Consider the following 16,650-nt stretch of genomic DNA (forward strand, 5'->3'; position numbering starts at 1 on the left):
AGCCATTCTGGCAAACTTTGAGAGTTGAACAGGTCTGAAAATTAATCTTTCCAAGAGTCTTCTAATTGGAGTGGGGGGAGTGGAGAGGGAGGTGCTGGATCAGTGTGTTGCAGTGTTGGAATGCCGGTTAGAGGAGTTACCTTTCAACTATTTGGGTCTCCCAGTGGGGACCAAGATTTCTGAAGTAGGGGTATGGAGGCCGGTGATAGAAAGGGTGGAGAAGACTAGAGAAGTGGAAAGCAAAATACCTGTCTTTTTGGGGCAGAATAACTCTTATAAGGAATGTTCTTTCAAGCCTACAAACATATTATTTGTCACTCTTAAAGATTCCAAGGAAGGTGGCTGAAAGGCTTGAAAAACTTGAGGGAGATTTCCTTTGGGAAGGAGTAGGGGGTCAAAAGAAGTTTCATTTGGTGAATTGGGATAAGGTTTGCAGACCAAATGGGAAAGGGGAACTGGGGTTTAGAAGGGTGAGGTTGTTTAATAGGGCTCTTTTGGGTAAGTGGCTATGGAGGTTTGGGCTGGATAGAGAAAAGGATTCTTTATGGAGGAAGGTGGTAGCCGGGAAATATGGGGTAGTGAGGTTTGGTTGGGAATCAAGGGAAGCCTTGAATTCCTATGGGGTGAGTGTGTGGAAGGGGATAATGAATTTTAATAAAGAGTTCAAAGCTTTGGTCAGTTTTAAGGTGGGGGAGGGGTCAAGAGTGAGATTTTGGGAAGATGAATGGTGTGGGGTTGGGAAGCTGAGGGAGGTTTGTCCAAGATTTTACAGGCTCTCTGATCAGAAGGTGAGAGTGGATCAATGCTTTGAGATGAGGGGAGACCAATTGGGGTGGAGCCCAAAGTTTAGAAGGCCATTGAGAGGTCAGGAAATTGAGGAATGTCTACTACTGTTAGAAAATCTGCAACAGGTTGACATTTCTACTGCTGATAGAAACAGACTGTGGTGGAAAGAATGCAAAAATGAAATTTTCACTGTGAAATCCTTTTACATGGCACTGATAAGGGAGAAGTTGGCTGCGGGTCAGGTGGAAGGAGTGTGGGGGAATCCTATCCCCCTAGAGTGGAAGCTTTTGCATGGTTAGTGTCACTGGACAGTATTTTAACTTCAGACCACCTGAAGAATAGAGGTTTCTACATGGCAAGGTTTTGTTATTGTTAGAGCTAGCCGAATAAGGATAGATTAGTCATTTTATTTCTATTAAGTTATGTGCTTATGTGGCAGTTTTAATAGAGACTTCCTGTCCCATACTTAAGGGGAGGGGGGGCAGTTTAGTCTTTGTACAACTAATTAGAGGCTAATTCATATTAGGGCCAACTGATAGGGTTTAAGCTATCAGATTCGACTCTTCTTCTTCTTCTTCTTCTTCTTCTTTCTCCCTTACTCTCTACTGCCCCGTCACTCGTATTTCACATTGACCAGGATTTCGCCGAATTACTTAAACACAGCTGTCAAAACATGGTATCAGAGCCACAAATGAAGGAGAAGAAGGCTGCGACTTCAAGTTCTCTCTCCTTTTTCTTTTTCTCTGGGCTGCAAATCTGAGGTACACAATCTGATAGCTGCGGCATCTGTTATTTATTTTTTTTAGGACTGCCACAATCCCTATTACAAGTATTAGGAAGGTGCGGCAGCCCTAGGATATCAGCCTAATACTGCTGTCACCATGTGTGACAGCCCTAGTCGTGTGGTGGTGCTTGTGGTGTTTACCCTCTACTGAACAATTTCAAGAGGGTTTGTGTGTGGTTGCTCGAGTTGTTGCATTGCTGTCATGGTGACTACTATTTCTGGGTTGTTAGTAGTGGTGTGAACAGAAATTTTTTGTGTGTGGTTGCTTGAGTGTTGTGTTGTTGTAATGGTGCCTAATATTTCTGGGATGTCAGTAGTGGTGTGAACAGAAAAAAAAAAAAAAAAAAAAAAAAAAAAAATTGCTGAAAGAAGTGGCTGAATACCTCAGCCTAGTAGCTTTCATCAATGTTCTAATCTGGATGGTAGCCGAATCTGGTCAAAACATCCAGTTCTTAACCTGAATGTTAGTCTACATCAAGTTATTGATTGTGACTAGTTGTGAGATTGTTATCGGTGTGCTGTAGTGTTGCCTTGACAGCAGTATTTGGTTGGTGACTGAGAGTTCAGCATTACAGATAGCAGTGGGGGACATAATGGCAGCAATGGGAGATGGTTCTAGTGACCAGAAACTGAGTGTGATGATCCCCTCTGACTATTTGGGTGTGTAGATGACCTCCATTAAACTTAATGGTGAGAATTATGTGCCATGGGCCAAGTTAGTGGAAGTTTTCCTCAAGGCAAAGAGGAAAGTGAAGGAAGATAAACCATCAACTGACTCTCTAGGGTTTGATGACTGGGAACAGGAAAATGCCCAAATCATGACATGGTCATAAAATAGTATGGAGCCCAAGAAGCTTTATTCTTAGATACAACTAAGGACATATGGGAACATGCCAAGAAGCTTTATTATGGGTAGGATAATACTACAAGGGTATATCATCTCTATCAGGAGTATTTCGATATGCAGCAAGGGAATAAAACCCTAGAAAAGTACTATGCCAGTATGAAGAACCTCATAAATGAACTCGGTGTCTATCATCCCCTCACTCCAGATGTTAAGGTTCAGCAACAACAGAGGGAACAACTAGATGTCACTAGGTTCTTAGTGGGGTTGAAATTAGAACATGAACTAATTAGGGCCCAAATATTGGGAGACTCTACTCTTCCTACACTTGAGGAAGTTTTTGCACGGCTTCGTAGGATTTCTTTGGGATTTACAGAGAATCTCACACAATCTGACAGATCAGCATTTGTGATAGCCAGAGGAGGTGGACATGGTACTAGAGGGGGAGGACATGCCTCCCGAGGAGGTCGTGGTGGTTTCGTATTTGGCCGTGGTGGTGGTCGTGACCCAGGGGGAGGCTGTGGTAAGGGAAAAAGTAACTCTACAAGGAAGTGTACCCATTGTGGCAGGGACGAACATTCGGTGAATTTCTGTTATGATCTCCATGGCCCTCCTTCTACATGGGCTAATCATGCGGTAGCTGGTGGGGTTGATGTCAGTGATAACCAACAGGCAGATCTAACACCTTCCACATCTACATTTGTTTCTGGGAAGGATATGGTGAGTGTACCGCGCGATGAGTATGAGAGGTTCCTCCAGGCTACTTCACAACATACTACAGCCACCCTTGCCCACTCATGTATAGCTTGTCTAGCATCCAAACCCTCTCCCTGGATTATTGACTTTGGAGCCTCTGATCACATGACCAGGACTCCAGGTGTGTTCTCTTCCCTCTCTGAAACTTCCACATCTCAAACTGTTATCCTTGCCAACGGTTCCTCTTCTCCCATCTGTGATGTTGGTAATGTTGACACGACTTCTCTTTCTTTATCATTTATTCTATATGTCCCTAAGTTTCCATTCAATCTTATGTCTGTTAGTAAATTAACCATGACTCTTAATTGCTCTATTACATTTTTCCCTTCCTTTTGTGTTTTTCAGGATCTCAAGACGGGGAAGAAGATTGGTGGGGGGTATGAGGCTGGTGGATTGTATTACCTTGACGGTGGTGGATTGTCAGTTGCACTTCAGACTTCACTCACTCTTCTACAGTGGCATTGTCGACTGGGACATCCATCTCTCAAGGCACTCAAGATACTGGTTCCGTCTTTGAGTCGTTTGTTGTCTTTATAGTGTGAGTCGTGTCTATTAGATAGTGTATGCCCTTAGCTCCAATCAGAATGATGTATATTATGACATTTAATGTAAATGAATAAAGTACATATTTGATTCGTGCTATTATGGTGTGTTTTTGTGTAATACCCTTAAACTGGACACATATGAAACTCGTGTTAGTTTAGAATCTTCACAGCTGTTGGATAGATTTGAGGAAATTTATCCTGCCAAGGCTGACACTAATGTGCTGCCAAATTGGTTGGGGTGGCTTGTCTCAGCTGCCAGGGTGAGACTTGAGGTACATGTTGAAAGAATGGTAGGATCCATCTAATGGACGCCATAAAGGTTGCGGAATGGGTGGGCGAATTTCAAAAATTTCCTACCTTCTCCCAACTGGGAATCATATTCCCTAAGTTTAGAATACAATATTCAAGGATCCTATTTGAACCATAATCAAACCAGATCTGTACCAAAAGATAAATGGGAGGAATATACCTGATCCGGAGAAGCAGTATCTCCCAAAGTTGGTGTTCACGCCCAAAGAATGCTCCAAGATCCGTTCCTGCTGAAGATGACACAGCTGTGGATGGAACAAAACCAGTAGGGTGCGTCCTACACACTGGATCCTTCACAAGAATCCTCTGGAAACACTAAACACTGAATCCTTTTCAGTCTTTCTTGCAAGACTGATGTCAAGAACAGATTTCTTGACTTTCTTTTCTGCAAAGATCTAATCTTGCAATGGCAGATGGCGGCGGCAGGAGGAGATCTCCAAAACGAAAAAGGCTAAACTGCTTTTTCTCTTTTTCTGGAGAGTATGAGATCTGATCTCAATTCGCAGGAGATATCCTATACCTCTTGAAGGTGGTTCGAAATCTCCTCCTTTCTTCTTGATTAAGAAACCTCCTTTTTAGGAGTTATCCCAATCCAAATCAGTATTTGGATAGGGGATAATCTTAATCCTTTCTGCAGATAGAGTTAGTTTACTCCTGATCTTATCAGGAGGTTACCAGATTCAAATCTAATTTGAATTTGGTCTCTAAGAGTGGATAAGGCTAAAGGCCCAATCCTTTTACTAACTTTAATCTCAAATTCGCCCCATGGATGGGTGATCATATCAGCCCACCTCGAAATGGGCTTTTGGCCCATTAAGTGTTCAGTGTCTAATTACTTTCCAATCTGCTGCCCAGTTGGGCTTCTTTGTATGGCGTGGGACCCAAGCATTGATCTACACACCAGCCACATGGGTTCGGCCCAACCTCTAAAACAAGGCCCAGCCGAATTCACTGAAAAACTCAATGAACCCCTTGAGTCCATCATATGGACCCAATGGGCCCAACACTTACATTAAGTGGTCCCTGGGCCAAGCCATCTTATAAAAACCCAGGGACTGTGGGCAGGTGCAAGATTAGCCCATCAGGTATTATCCTCAATGGTCTTACACTTAACCTCTCAGCCCTTAATGATCAAGCACTGCCCGACAAGAGAGGACCTCTCCCTCGGCTGCAAGGAACAGTGCCGCACTCTCCTCTCACATGGATCCCGGGAATTAAAACCATTTGCAAACAATTCGAAACCGTACATATATATATAAATATATTAATTTTGCAAAACAAAATTCCAACGATTGAAATCAACTGCCGGCAGTTTGGTTTCCATCAGAGAGAGTGCATTCCCGATCATTACCCTTTGTCCGACAAAGTGGCTGATTCTGTCACTATGATCACCCACTCAGATGAATTCTCAAACTGCCCCAACATACCCAGGTTTTGATCCCCGCTAAGGATCTCACTGATTGGCATATCAAAGGCAGCCTGATCCAACACCTAGTGAAATGTCATAATCGAGTCTAGGGGTCAGGTGTAACTTTCCAGTTTTGCCCATCTATCTCCAAGGTCCAGGGCAATACTGGAAATCTGGTCCGGTTCAAGGATTCAAGTAATCCCATACTGCATGTGCCTCGGGTCTTACCCTGGTGGCTGAGACAGGCCATCCCAACACTTGGTGGCACACCAGTATCAGCCTTAGCAAGATAAATATCCCCAGACTTATCCAACGGCTGTGAACATTTAAAACTAACATGAGTCTCTATAAATGTCCAGTTTTAGGGTTTTACACAGAATTAAACCAAACAACATGAATCAAACATGCACTTTATTTATTTCCACTAAATAACAAAAGTACATCAAAACAGATTGAAGCTAAGGGCATACAAAACTGTCTAACACATGTAGTGTGGGTTTTCTTGAAACCCTGAATCGGACCAGAATTCCAGTATTGCCCTGGACCTTGGAGATAGATGGGCAAAACTGGAATGTTACACCTGACCCCTAGACTTGATTATGATATTGCACTAGGTGTCGGATTGGGTTGTCTTTGATATGCTAATCACTGAGATCCTTAGAGGGGGTCAAAACCTGGGTATGTTGGGACAGTCCGAGAATTCATCGGAGTGGGTGATCATAGTGACAAGATCAGCCCCTTTGTCGGACAAAGTGAATGATCGGGGATGCACTCTCTCTGATGGAAACCAAAGCTGCCGGCAGTCGATTTCAACTTTTGAAATTTGTTTTGCAAAATATATTTATATAGAGATACACACACACACACACACACACACACACACACACACACATATATATATATATATTATGGTTTCAAAATGTTTGCAAAATGTTTTAATTCCCGGGATCCATGTGAGTAGAGAGTGCAACACTATTCCTTGTAGCCGAGGGAGAGATTTTCTCTTGTCGGGCAGTGTTTGATCATTATGGGCTGAGAGGTTAAGTGTAAGACCATTGAGGGTAATGCCCGATGGGCTAATCTTGCATCTGCCCACTATCATAGTCAGGATTCAGACCATCTAGGAATTCAAAAACCCTATTAGTTTCAACTTGCTTTCTATGAGTCTGCGCATCCTTCTGACTTTCCCACTCAAATGTTTCTAGGTGGTCAATTTCATGCCATAAAGATTTCAAAGTAGAGAAGTAAACGGAGACTGATTTCTCTCCTTGCTTAAGGTTATTAACCTCACACTTCAATTCATAGGCCCTAGCAACATTAAGGGGTTGGGAGTAAGTCTCTTTCATGGCATCCCAGATTTCCTTGGTTGTTTTTGCCCACAAATAGTTCCGACTGATCTGTGGCTGCATAGAGTTGCACAGCCATGTCATAACCAAATAGTTCTCCTGAACCCATTTGGTATACATTTGGTCCTCCTTAGATGGTTCTTTCACATCTCCCAACAGGTAGCTAAGTTTTCCTCTACCCCCAATGGCCATCATGGCCGATTGGGCCCATTTTAAGTAGTTGGATCCATCAAACTTCACAATTGTAATCTGAAAGGCATTCTCAGACATGTTACCATAATTGCTAGTCCCAAAAACACCTTCCCCCTAATTCTTGAACTCCATTCTTGGTCAAGAATTAGCAATAAAAAACTTTTGAAGCTACTGTAATAGAAATCAGCACCTAAACAACTGATAACAGCCGGCCTAGGTCTTCAAAAAACAAGGAAAAATATAATTCTGTATGAAACCAGTTCAAATTTGATCTGAAACCAACAACAGTTCTGAATTTTAGGGTTTTCTCTCAAAACCCTAGAAAGATAAAAAGGTTTTCCAGCCGCACCTCTCAGAATAGACCAAGATGATTCTTTCAAGGTTATTCTCAAGCGAAAAAAAAAACCTACTTTATGAAAGAAAATCTTTGGCCACCACATTCTGTCTAATGTAGAACTCTAATCTTGGGGATCCGAAGCCTTTTCTAATTCTTCCTGACTACTGGAACTCTCCCAGCCTTCTACAATCTTCTTAGTAGTAGCCGCACACTACCAGTAGCCTCCAAGAATGAGCCGATCCTCCTTCTTTGTTGAAAAACTTCTAAACCTAGGAAATTCTCATGTAGTCAATCTAATTAGACTAACATAAGACCTCCTTCTCTGCAACCAGTTTTAGGTTTTGAACAGAAATTCTGATCACCACCTTCAGTCTTGATAAAGAAACTGATCTTGGACTCTTTATCTTCCTTTGATTCTTCCTGATTATCAAGAACACAATCCACTCTTTGGACAACTGCTACAGTCTCTGATAACCTCCAAGAATCAGCCGAAAAAGGGATCCTCTTAATCTTCCAGCCCTAGGCAACTCTCATGTGGTTGGTTGGATCAAACTCACATGAGAAACCCTAAACCTGGCTCTGATACCAAGTAGTCGATCAAGACTACAATCAGTCTTGAATTCGAAGGCAAAAAACAGAAAGATTTCAGAAGAAAAGAAGAAGAGAGGGAGAAAAGAAGAAGCACACGAAGGGTTTTAGAAAAGAGAGAGAGAGTTGATCTTAATGATCTGTCGACCCACTCTTAATATTTATATATGTTGACTAGTTGTAAAAGGGCTGAATTGCCCTTATTGCTTACATGGCAAATAAACTAATAATAAAGCTGAAATAACAAGCTGTAACAACAAACTGAAATTACTACCAACTAACAGTGACATAACTAACGAAAAAAAACATATGCTATGCTGCCATACGAACACAGTGGGGACCACAGCAGTGGGGTCCACATCAGTGTTCTCTACAATTTCCACATATTTCATAATATTTCCACAATGTCTCTAATTTTTACAATATTTCCTCTCGACATTTCCGACATATGTCCTATATTTTGGTAAGCGACATTTCCATCGACATCGACATTTTAAACCTTGTGTATACATATTTTTTGTTTTCTCCCCTTGCCAAAGAACTCAGTTAAAACTAAGAATCCTCCATTTCTATTTCTTTTGTTTGCTACTATGAATCTCTTTCCTTTGTAAGTCATTTCATTTCCCCAACCTTGTGTTCTTTCTGCATAAAGTAGACCATCTACGAAGCCTTTAAACCAGTCCACCACTTCTGAATCCATTATAATTGTTGCACGTCGGTCTTCCCTTATTTTCAGGTTTTTCTGCCTTCTGTTGGTTATTTCCTCCAATAGGATTTTCTTTTTCTCCAGTTGGAATGCTCTTCTCCATTTTGCCACCCGAATGAAACTCCCCATTTTCTGCTCAGCGGCTGTCTTGCTCCCACCTGAGATTTGTCACTGGAGTTAACGGTCTCCGGTGTCACAATGAGCTGTGCCTTGAACCCTCATTCTCAATTGTCAGTCGTCGGTTGATGCCAAACATCAAACGTCGGTTGTAGTTTATCCTATGAACTTGACTTACCTTCAAACATGGCAGGATGTGCCCATGATTCTTAGAGTTTAAACAGATTAGCCTATCCAACTTGAACATACAAGGCACCTTCATCAAAATTGAATTAATATGCATGCTCAGGATTGATCTTTGTTTCAAGATTGTTTACAGTTTGGCTACAGCTACATAATCTTATGATTGGACTGGCTGGGACTCAACCCACCTAAATGCACTTGCATGCTACCACAGTTGGTAACAATCATGAGAGAACAATCTTAATGATGCATTGACTTTATTCATTCCCTGCTCCTTTCTCCCCTTCTTTCTCCTCCACTAGACCATCATCCCCTTCCCTTCCTCTTTCCCTCCTCGCCTCTTCATTTTCTCTTGTTTCCTTTACCCCTACAGACCGGATTATCTCAACTCCTTGGCTGCTCTCCCCCTCTTCCCTGATTACAACTCCAACTCCTTCCCTCTCATCCCTCGCCATCCCTTCACTTTTCTTTTCTTCCGTTGACTCTCTTTGCTTTTCCAGATCTTCGCTTTTAAAATCTTCCAAAGCATCTTCCTTACCATTAGGGCCTTCTTGAGAAACCTCTTCGTCCTCTCCTTTTTTCTGTTGGTGATTTTTGCCTTCAGAACCCTCATGGACTCCTCCCTTCTCTTCCTCGCCTCTCTTTTCTTCCTTGTTGAGTTTCTTAGGCGATAGCTTCTTCTTGAAAAACTTTACTTTTCTCCAGACAACACCTTCAGCATCATTGATTGGTTCCTCAAAGATCTCCTTCTCTATCAGTCCTTCAATCGTTGTGCTTCCTGCTCGATCACCTAAACCTTTTGTACATTCTGTCGTTCCTCGTGTCAATCCCGAACTGTCAATGTTTTCAACTTTGAACCCATTAAACATAGAAGAAGAAGACTCACCAGGATTATCTGACGAGTTGCTAAAAGGCCTCTTTTTTCCACCTAGTTCAGAGCACTTGCCCTGTAAATCCGACCCTCTCTCTTACCTATTTTATCACATACTCTATTCGATTGACTCGGGGTACCCAAATTTAAAGAGACCTCACCCCTTCATTTCTTGAGCAAATTTCCACCTTTTTCAAAAACATTTATAAGTTCTGTGGCTTCTGCCCTTTTCAAGGAGCTAATCTTGTTCCTCTTTCCCACGGTCTGTTCTTCTTCCAAGCCAAACACTTATGTCGACAAAATCTCATCCACACCTTTGCTACCACATGGCCTCCACCCTGCCACATCAACATCATCTTCAACCTCACAACCTTCCCCCCGCAGCAATGCTTCATGTTCTGTTGTGATCCATATCCTCATCCAGACCCCCTGCAAGAAAATCTCAAGAGATCGAGGAACCTCTTCCAGCTTCACTCCGATGATTTCCACCGTTACATATCTGAGATTCGACATGTTGCAAAAAACGAAGACCCCTCCAATTGCCACTGCTATCTTCTCCAGAGCAGTTTTCTTCCAAAGATTGAAAGGGAGTCCAAAAATCCTAATAGTCTCCGTTATGAAGCTTCTTGCTATTACAAGAGATTGTCCATTTCTACACCTGAATCACGCCCAGCTCAGTTTCAAAGCTGTCGAACTCCACTGTTCTTGCTTCAACAACCAGCAGTGCTCTCATTTTGTCAAAAAGGGAAGATTGCCACCCCTGCATCCACTTGAAGTTCCTTTTTCAGAACATTCAAGATAATCTCCCAATCCATAACCTCTCAACCTGCTTCCAAAACCAGTCTTCTCTCCCACCCTTCTCTATTTCCTTCCGTGACCAGCTTTTGAACTTTGTTGACGCTACCTACGACCACTTCATTTTCAACCGCTTCTCTTTGAATGTTCTTTAATTCTTCTCCTCTGATTCAATTATCAACTTTCATTGACAGAAATTCTTGAAGCTTCTGAGCAAACAAACTCCAACCCGATCCCTGTTTTCCTTAGGGAAGACAGACCAACTGTTTTCTGTTGTTGCCAAATTTCTCAGTCAGCCATGAACCAACCCTTCTGATTTGATTTCAAGATCACCTGATATTTTCTCCTTTGAAGTTCCAACGAGCTCATCCCTCATTTCTCTTCACTGAAAATAGTGCACCATCGATGAACCCTTTCAACCACTGTGTAGCTTCTACTAATAGAATAGTTGTTCTTCCTTCTTCTCTTAGTTTCAAAACTGAGAGATTTCTGCTTCTTCCTTCTTCTAACAGCAACTTCTTCACTTCAATCGTGAATTCTAATCTCCACCTTCTTTATGCGGCAAAAAAACCTTCTTTCTCCATGATCTTCTTTATTTATTTTAAAAAGTATATCCATGTATAACAAATATAAGGGAAAACCTATGATGCGGGAAAGACATCATATCGGAAGAGTTTTGACCAATCAAAACCCACCCATGAATTTTGATAGATAACACCTGATTGGCTACCACGTTTATGATACCTGTGGATTGGTCAAAATTTTTTCAGATATCATATCTTTCCGATATCATAGTCAAACCCCAAATATAATCATTAATGGACAGTAAAAATATCTAAACTAAACCCAATCAAACTAGATTAGAATTTTGTCTCCATAGATCACTATGAACCACATCGAACGGGGCAAATGAACCAATGGACTGGGCTTTTACTCAAAGAATATGTAATATAAGATTTACCAAAAGATGTGAAGGCATTTACATTTCAGAAGACAAAAATGAAAAAATGAAACTGACCAAACAAATATTTCAACACTTTGGGGGATAGGATTACCTCAATACTCACAAGCAAATCCCTTTACATTGGTTCTATAAATAGGGCATCGTAATTGGAACTTTAAGAGTTGAGTTAATGAATAAAGGTTTAGTTTTAACGAATTGTGGTTATAGCAATTTGTTCCAGGTATTTCATCTCCCTCCTAACTCACTAAACTCTATATTTTCTTCTATTTTTCTTAGCTCCAGCTTTCAGCACATTTATCATACAGTCTAGCCAGTCATTGTTCACCTTTCATCATTAATTATCCATCCTAATTTCCCTTATTCTATTATGTATAAATAAGGTGGTCCACTTTCAGCATATTTGACTAATCACACAGCTATGTGCATTTCCTCAGTTTCCCTCTGCTGCATTGGCAACATGTTGACTACACCCCAGTACATGGCAGCTTTATAATCCTCCTTGTATTGGAGTTTCCTTGTGTTATATCAGCTTCCGAATGTTTCAATTTTCAATTTAAAGAATACAGGGGAACAAAAGGCGCACTTTTAGCTAAGTTTTGCTGCCCTAGCCAAAAGAAAAATGAACTCATAATGCATCATTAATCATATTGTAGATGCAGCTTAATGAACTTATGAATCAATAGTTTTCTTATGTCTTGAATACAACAGAAACCAGGATTTTGTTAAATGAATTTCAGGAGTATTAAAGAACCGGTTTACCGAGAGTCGTTAAAACAATCAGAGCAAACTCTGACATTGGATTGAATGCCAAATTGTGGTAATGCCTGAAAATAATGTTGAAAAAAGATAATTGAATTTTCCAAATTAGATTTCTTCAAATGAGAAACTTGAACTTAAACAATGATGGTGAAAGGGAAGGATGACTAGAACTAATACCATTTGATTGGATGAGTGTTCATGGCACAATGTTCTCCCACAACATCGGCAATGATGCTGCATAGATAACCAATGAAAGATAAATTAACATTGTGTGGTATTGATATTTTTGTAATGTGTGCTTTGAAAACATCATATTGATTGTACAGCATTAAATAGCCAATGTAATGGTAAATAAACAATAAATGCAAGAATTTTGTGGTGAGACCTGCTATCACTTACTAATCTCCTGTCCATTTGTTACTTGTATTTGGGATTAGTTTCTTTCTATTTTCAGGTGTAGGTGAAACTAACCCACTAATATCTCCACTTTATTTTGTCCTACAACTTTTAGATAGCCTAAAGGAGAGGAAAATTTTGATAAACACTACGGTGCAATCATTTGAACAATTTGGGAAGAAAGAAATGTAAGAATATTCAATGAAGCAAGGAATCAAAAGGCAATAATTGAGTGTATAATTACCAAAGGTGGCCCACTGGGTTAAGACAATGGAGATGCTCACGTCTTTTTCAATAGATGATATCATTGGAAAGCAGAGGAAAATGTCAAGGACGTCTTCTAAAAAGAATACAGTCCGCAAGAGTTGGATGCCACCAGACAAAGGGTTTGATGGGAGCAGTAAGGGTAACCCAGGGATTTCAGGTGTGGAGGGAGTCTTCAGAAATGAAGGAGGCAATATTGTCTTTATGTATTCAGGCCCCATTGGAGTAGGAGATTCACTAAGGCTGAGGAGTGCAGAGGGAAAAGGAGATGAATGTAGAAAAGCTGATTAATGAAGAGGATTCTAAAGTAGTGGCAGCAAAAGAAAGAAGCTGCTTTGTGGTGTACTGGTGTTTTAGTATTGAAGTGAAAAAAGTTAAGGTGGTTGACTAGAGATATGGAGGTGAGGGTTCTTTGGACTCCAAGGGAAACTAATAGCTTGGCAGATGCTCTAGCTAAGCAAGGGGCTAAGAGGGAACAAATGTTTTGGGCACAGTTGTAAGAGATTGAAAGGAAATACAAAGGGTAGAGATAAGACTCCTTTCCCATTCCTTCTCATCTCAGCTTCAAATATTTTCCCTAGAATTTCCATGGAATTTTTCCAACCCACTAACCTAGGGGAATTGAATACACCGTCAACAAAACCCTTCAACCATAATACAGCTTCCTCAGGCAAGAAGATTGTCACCCTCCTGTCTTCTTTGATTTTCAGAGCAGTCTTACCTCCTGATCTTCCGAGTTCAACCAACAATTTCTTTGCTTCGATAGCCAGTTCAGACCTCCGTCTTCTCGTCATTTGGAAAGCTCCGTTGACTCATCTTCATCCTTGTCATAACCAAGCTTAATTGGTCAGTATCTTGTATAAAATTATTGCTAAGATTCTGTCTTTAAGGTTCAAAAAGTTATCCCTTCTATCACCACCTCCAAACAAGATGCCTTTGTACAAGATAGGCAGATTACAAATCAAAACCTGATTGCAAATGAGTGTGTTGAAGACAGGAGAAGATCAGGAAGGAAAGGATATATTTGTAAACTAGAGTACTAGACATTGAAAAGCCTATGATTTGGTGGACTGGTCTTTTTAGTTAAAGGCAATGAGGAAGCTTAGTTTTAGGAAAAAATGGTATAAGTGGATGTGGGACTGTCTTTTCAAATTCTTCATTACTCAATTTTGGTGAGTAGGATAATGGTAGACTTTTTTAAGTAAATAAAAAAGAAAATTTATTAAGAAAGAAAGAAGATACAACAAAGTGATAAGAAATCACCCAAGAGAAGAGAGAACAAAACTTTCAACCCATAGCCTTTTAAAAAAACAAATGGAATCCGCGAAAGACAACCCAAATAGCCCCCACCCCAACAAACTAAATAGATAATCCCAACCAAAGAACATAAAGAAACTGATTTCCAAATACATAGGATTAACAATTCAACACAACCGTCCCAGCCCCTGCCTTATACCAATAGAAAACCTTGTACCCAATAGCCCAACTCCAACAAGGGCAACATCAGGATTTACCCACTTCCTCAGCAATTCCAGTGTCTGAAACAGAACTCTCTCTTCTTTTTTGAATGGCTTTCTATGTCTTCTTAACCCTCTCCTTTGGCCCCACCCCAAACTATCCTACCTTTAATCTGGCAAAAACTTTTGAAACTTGCACAAGGGCAATGGTAGACTTCTTCCAAACTAATAGAAGACTAAGACAAAGGGATCCCCTTTTCTCCTTTCCTCTTAACCTAATACCTCGTAGTTGATGTGCATCATTCTTCTCTTTTGTGATGGAGATCAATCTCAATGGACTCATAAGTTAAAGTTGCATATTCAACTCTTTGAGCAAATCTCAAATCTGAAGATAAATTTCAATAAGAGTTGTATACTAGGGATGAATTTGGAGGATAGGGAGTTGTCTAATTTTGCAAGAATTATGGGTTGTTCTGTCACCTCAAGGCCTATGGAATACCTAGGACTTCCTCTAGGATCCAACCCCAAAAATCATAGCTTTTAGAGCATGGATAAAGATTATGCACCAAAGTTGTGGAGAAGCTAGAAAAGCTTTATTTGGGGAAATCTTAACCACGAAGTTATATATGAAACAACAATTGTACAGACTAAAGATGAAAGATGATGGGGGTCTCCTGGAATACTTTAATGTGTTCAACAATATCTTGGATCAATTAGGGAAGTTGATGTCGAGGTAGAGGAAGAAGGCATGGTCCATTTGCTTCTTACCTTGCTTCTTGATTTGTACGAGAACTTGGTGACAATGTTAATGCATAGAAAAAGCACAATGAAGTTGGAAAAGTAACCATGTTTCTTCTATCCAATGAGGTTAGGAAGAAACCCAAGTATGAGAGTGGATAAGATTCTACAATGGTTATGTAGGGAACAAATAAAAAAAAAAAAAGTCATTTGACAAGAGATTTGAGAGTAATAGGTCTAGATCCAAGGTCAAGGAAAAGGGCAAGGTACAATGTTACGGATGCAAGGAATTTGGTCAAATAAAGAAAGATTATGGATTAATTTAGTAGTGTGGTATTACATCGGATGATAATAGAGATGTTCTCACAATTTCCAAGGTTATGTGCATTTCTTCTCCAGATGAGTGGGTTTTAGATTCTAGGTGTTCTATGCATGTTTACTCTAGGAGGGAATATTTTGATACATTTTAAGAGAGAAAGATGGATATTGTCTCCTTGGGTGATAGGATGGGTCTACTTTTGACATCACAAATATTGGGACAATGAAAATCAAAATATTTGATAGAATGTTCTGCACTTTGCATGGTGTAGCAAACATCCCAAAGATGCATAGAAATCTAATATCAGTTATCTAATTGGACTCCAAAGGAATTCAAGGTCTTTGCAATAAGTAGAGTTATAAAAACCACACACAGTGGTATGATCCTGATGAAGGAAAAAATGTACAGGGGCTTATATCATCTAGTTGGGAGTATGACGGTTCCCAAGACCTTGATGAGTTGTTAGAAATAGAATGTGCAAGATAGTGTAGCCAAACTAAGAGTTTCTTTCACAATTAGGGCAGAGACAAATGCTACATGTTTCCAAGGTACAATCATGGTGAGAAGAATATCCAAATGTAGCTAAGCAAGTACATTAGCCATTTTATTTAAATCAAGTGGTGTCAAGACAAGTGATTCGAGTAATGTATAGCTGGTGGTGTTATTCAAAGGCAATGGATGTTTGTAATATTTGCAAACAGGTGGAGGCACAAATGGAAGATCTCCAAAGTGATTGAGAGATAAGCCAAGGTGGACATTATTGGCATTGTGTCTTATTTTTCAACCATGGGATTATGTTGTAATCTAATAGTTGGTGTGGTCCTCCTTTAGGTTAAGGTGGGTTTTACATATAAAAAGTTTCTTTTGTATGTAGGGTTAAGAGAAGTTTTTTTCTTCTCTTGTTGGAGAGAAAGAGAGAGATATTAAAAGAAGTGTGGTCTTGGTGTAAGAGTATATTCTCTTCTCTTGTTTTGTTCTTTGAGTTGAGAGAGAAAATGGAGAATAGGTGTACAAGGGTTAAGGATTGGTTTGGGATACAAATCACAAGATACGTGTACTGTTTCTCATTTTCTTTCATAGCCAAGAACAGTTTTCATCTATCCCATAGACATAGGCGGTAAGACCAAACCATGACAATCCTTTGTGTTCTTCGTGGTACTTGTTTTGTTTTGTCTTTGCTTAGATT

The 16,650-nt window shown here is 40.3% G+C and overlaps 1 protein-coding gene across 2 annotated transcripts in view; it reads right to left on the reverse strand.

The window, feature by feature from the left end:
• The window catches only part of LOC148842058 (Ankyrin repeat family protein), a 57,351-nt gene that overhangs the window by 39,604 nt on the left and 1,097 nt on the right, over nt 1–16,650 (reverse strand). The window contains exons 2-4 of one of the 2 annotated variants that reach the window (XM_088957483.1): nt 13,672–13,773; nt 12,468–12,524; nt 12,291–12,355 (exon numbers count right to left, since the gene is read on the reverse strand). In XM_088957483.1, the coding sequence (XP_088813609.1) occupies nt 12,291–12,355; nt 12,468–12,470 (68 nt within the window). In that variant the 5' untranslated portion in view covers nt 12,471–12,524; nt 13,672–13,773. The remainder of the gene's footprint in view (nt 1–12,290; nt 12,356–12,467; nt 12,525–13,671; nt 13,774–16,650) is intronic. The other variant, XM_088957482.1, reaches the window with a different exon arrangement.

Source organism: Nelumbo lutea, chromosome 8, assembly GCF_056320005.1.
Source record: "Nelumbo lutea isolate HS-2025 chromosome 8, American lotus-T2T, whole genome shotgun sequence".
In the NCBI taxonomy this organism is placed as follows: Eukaryota; Viridiplantae; Streptophyta; class Magnoliopsida; order Proteales; family Nelumbonaceae; genus Nelumbo; species Nelumbo lutea.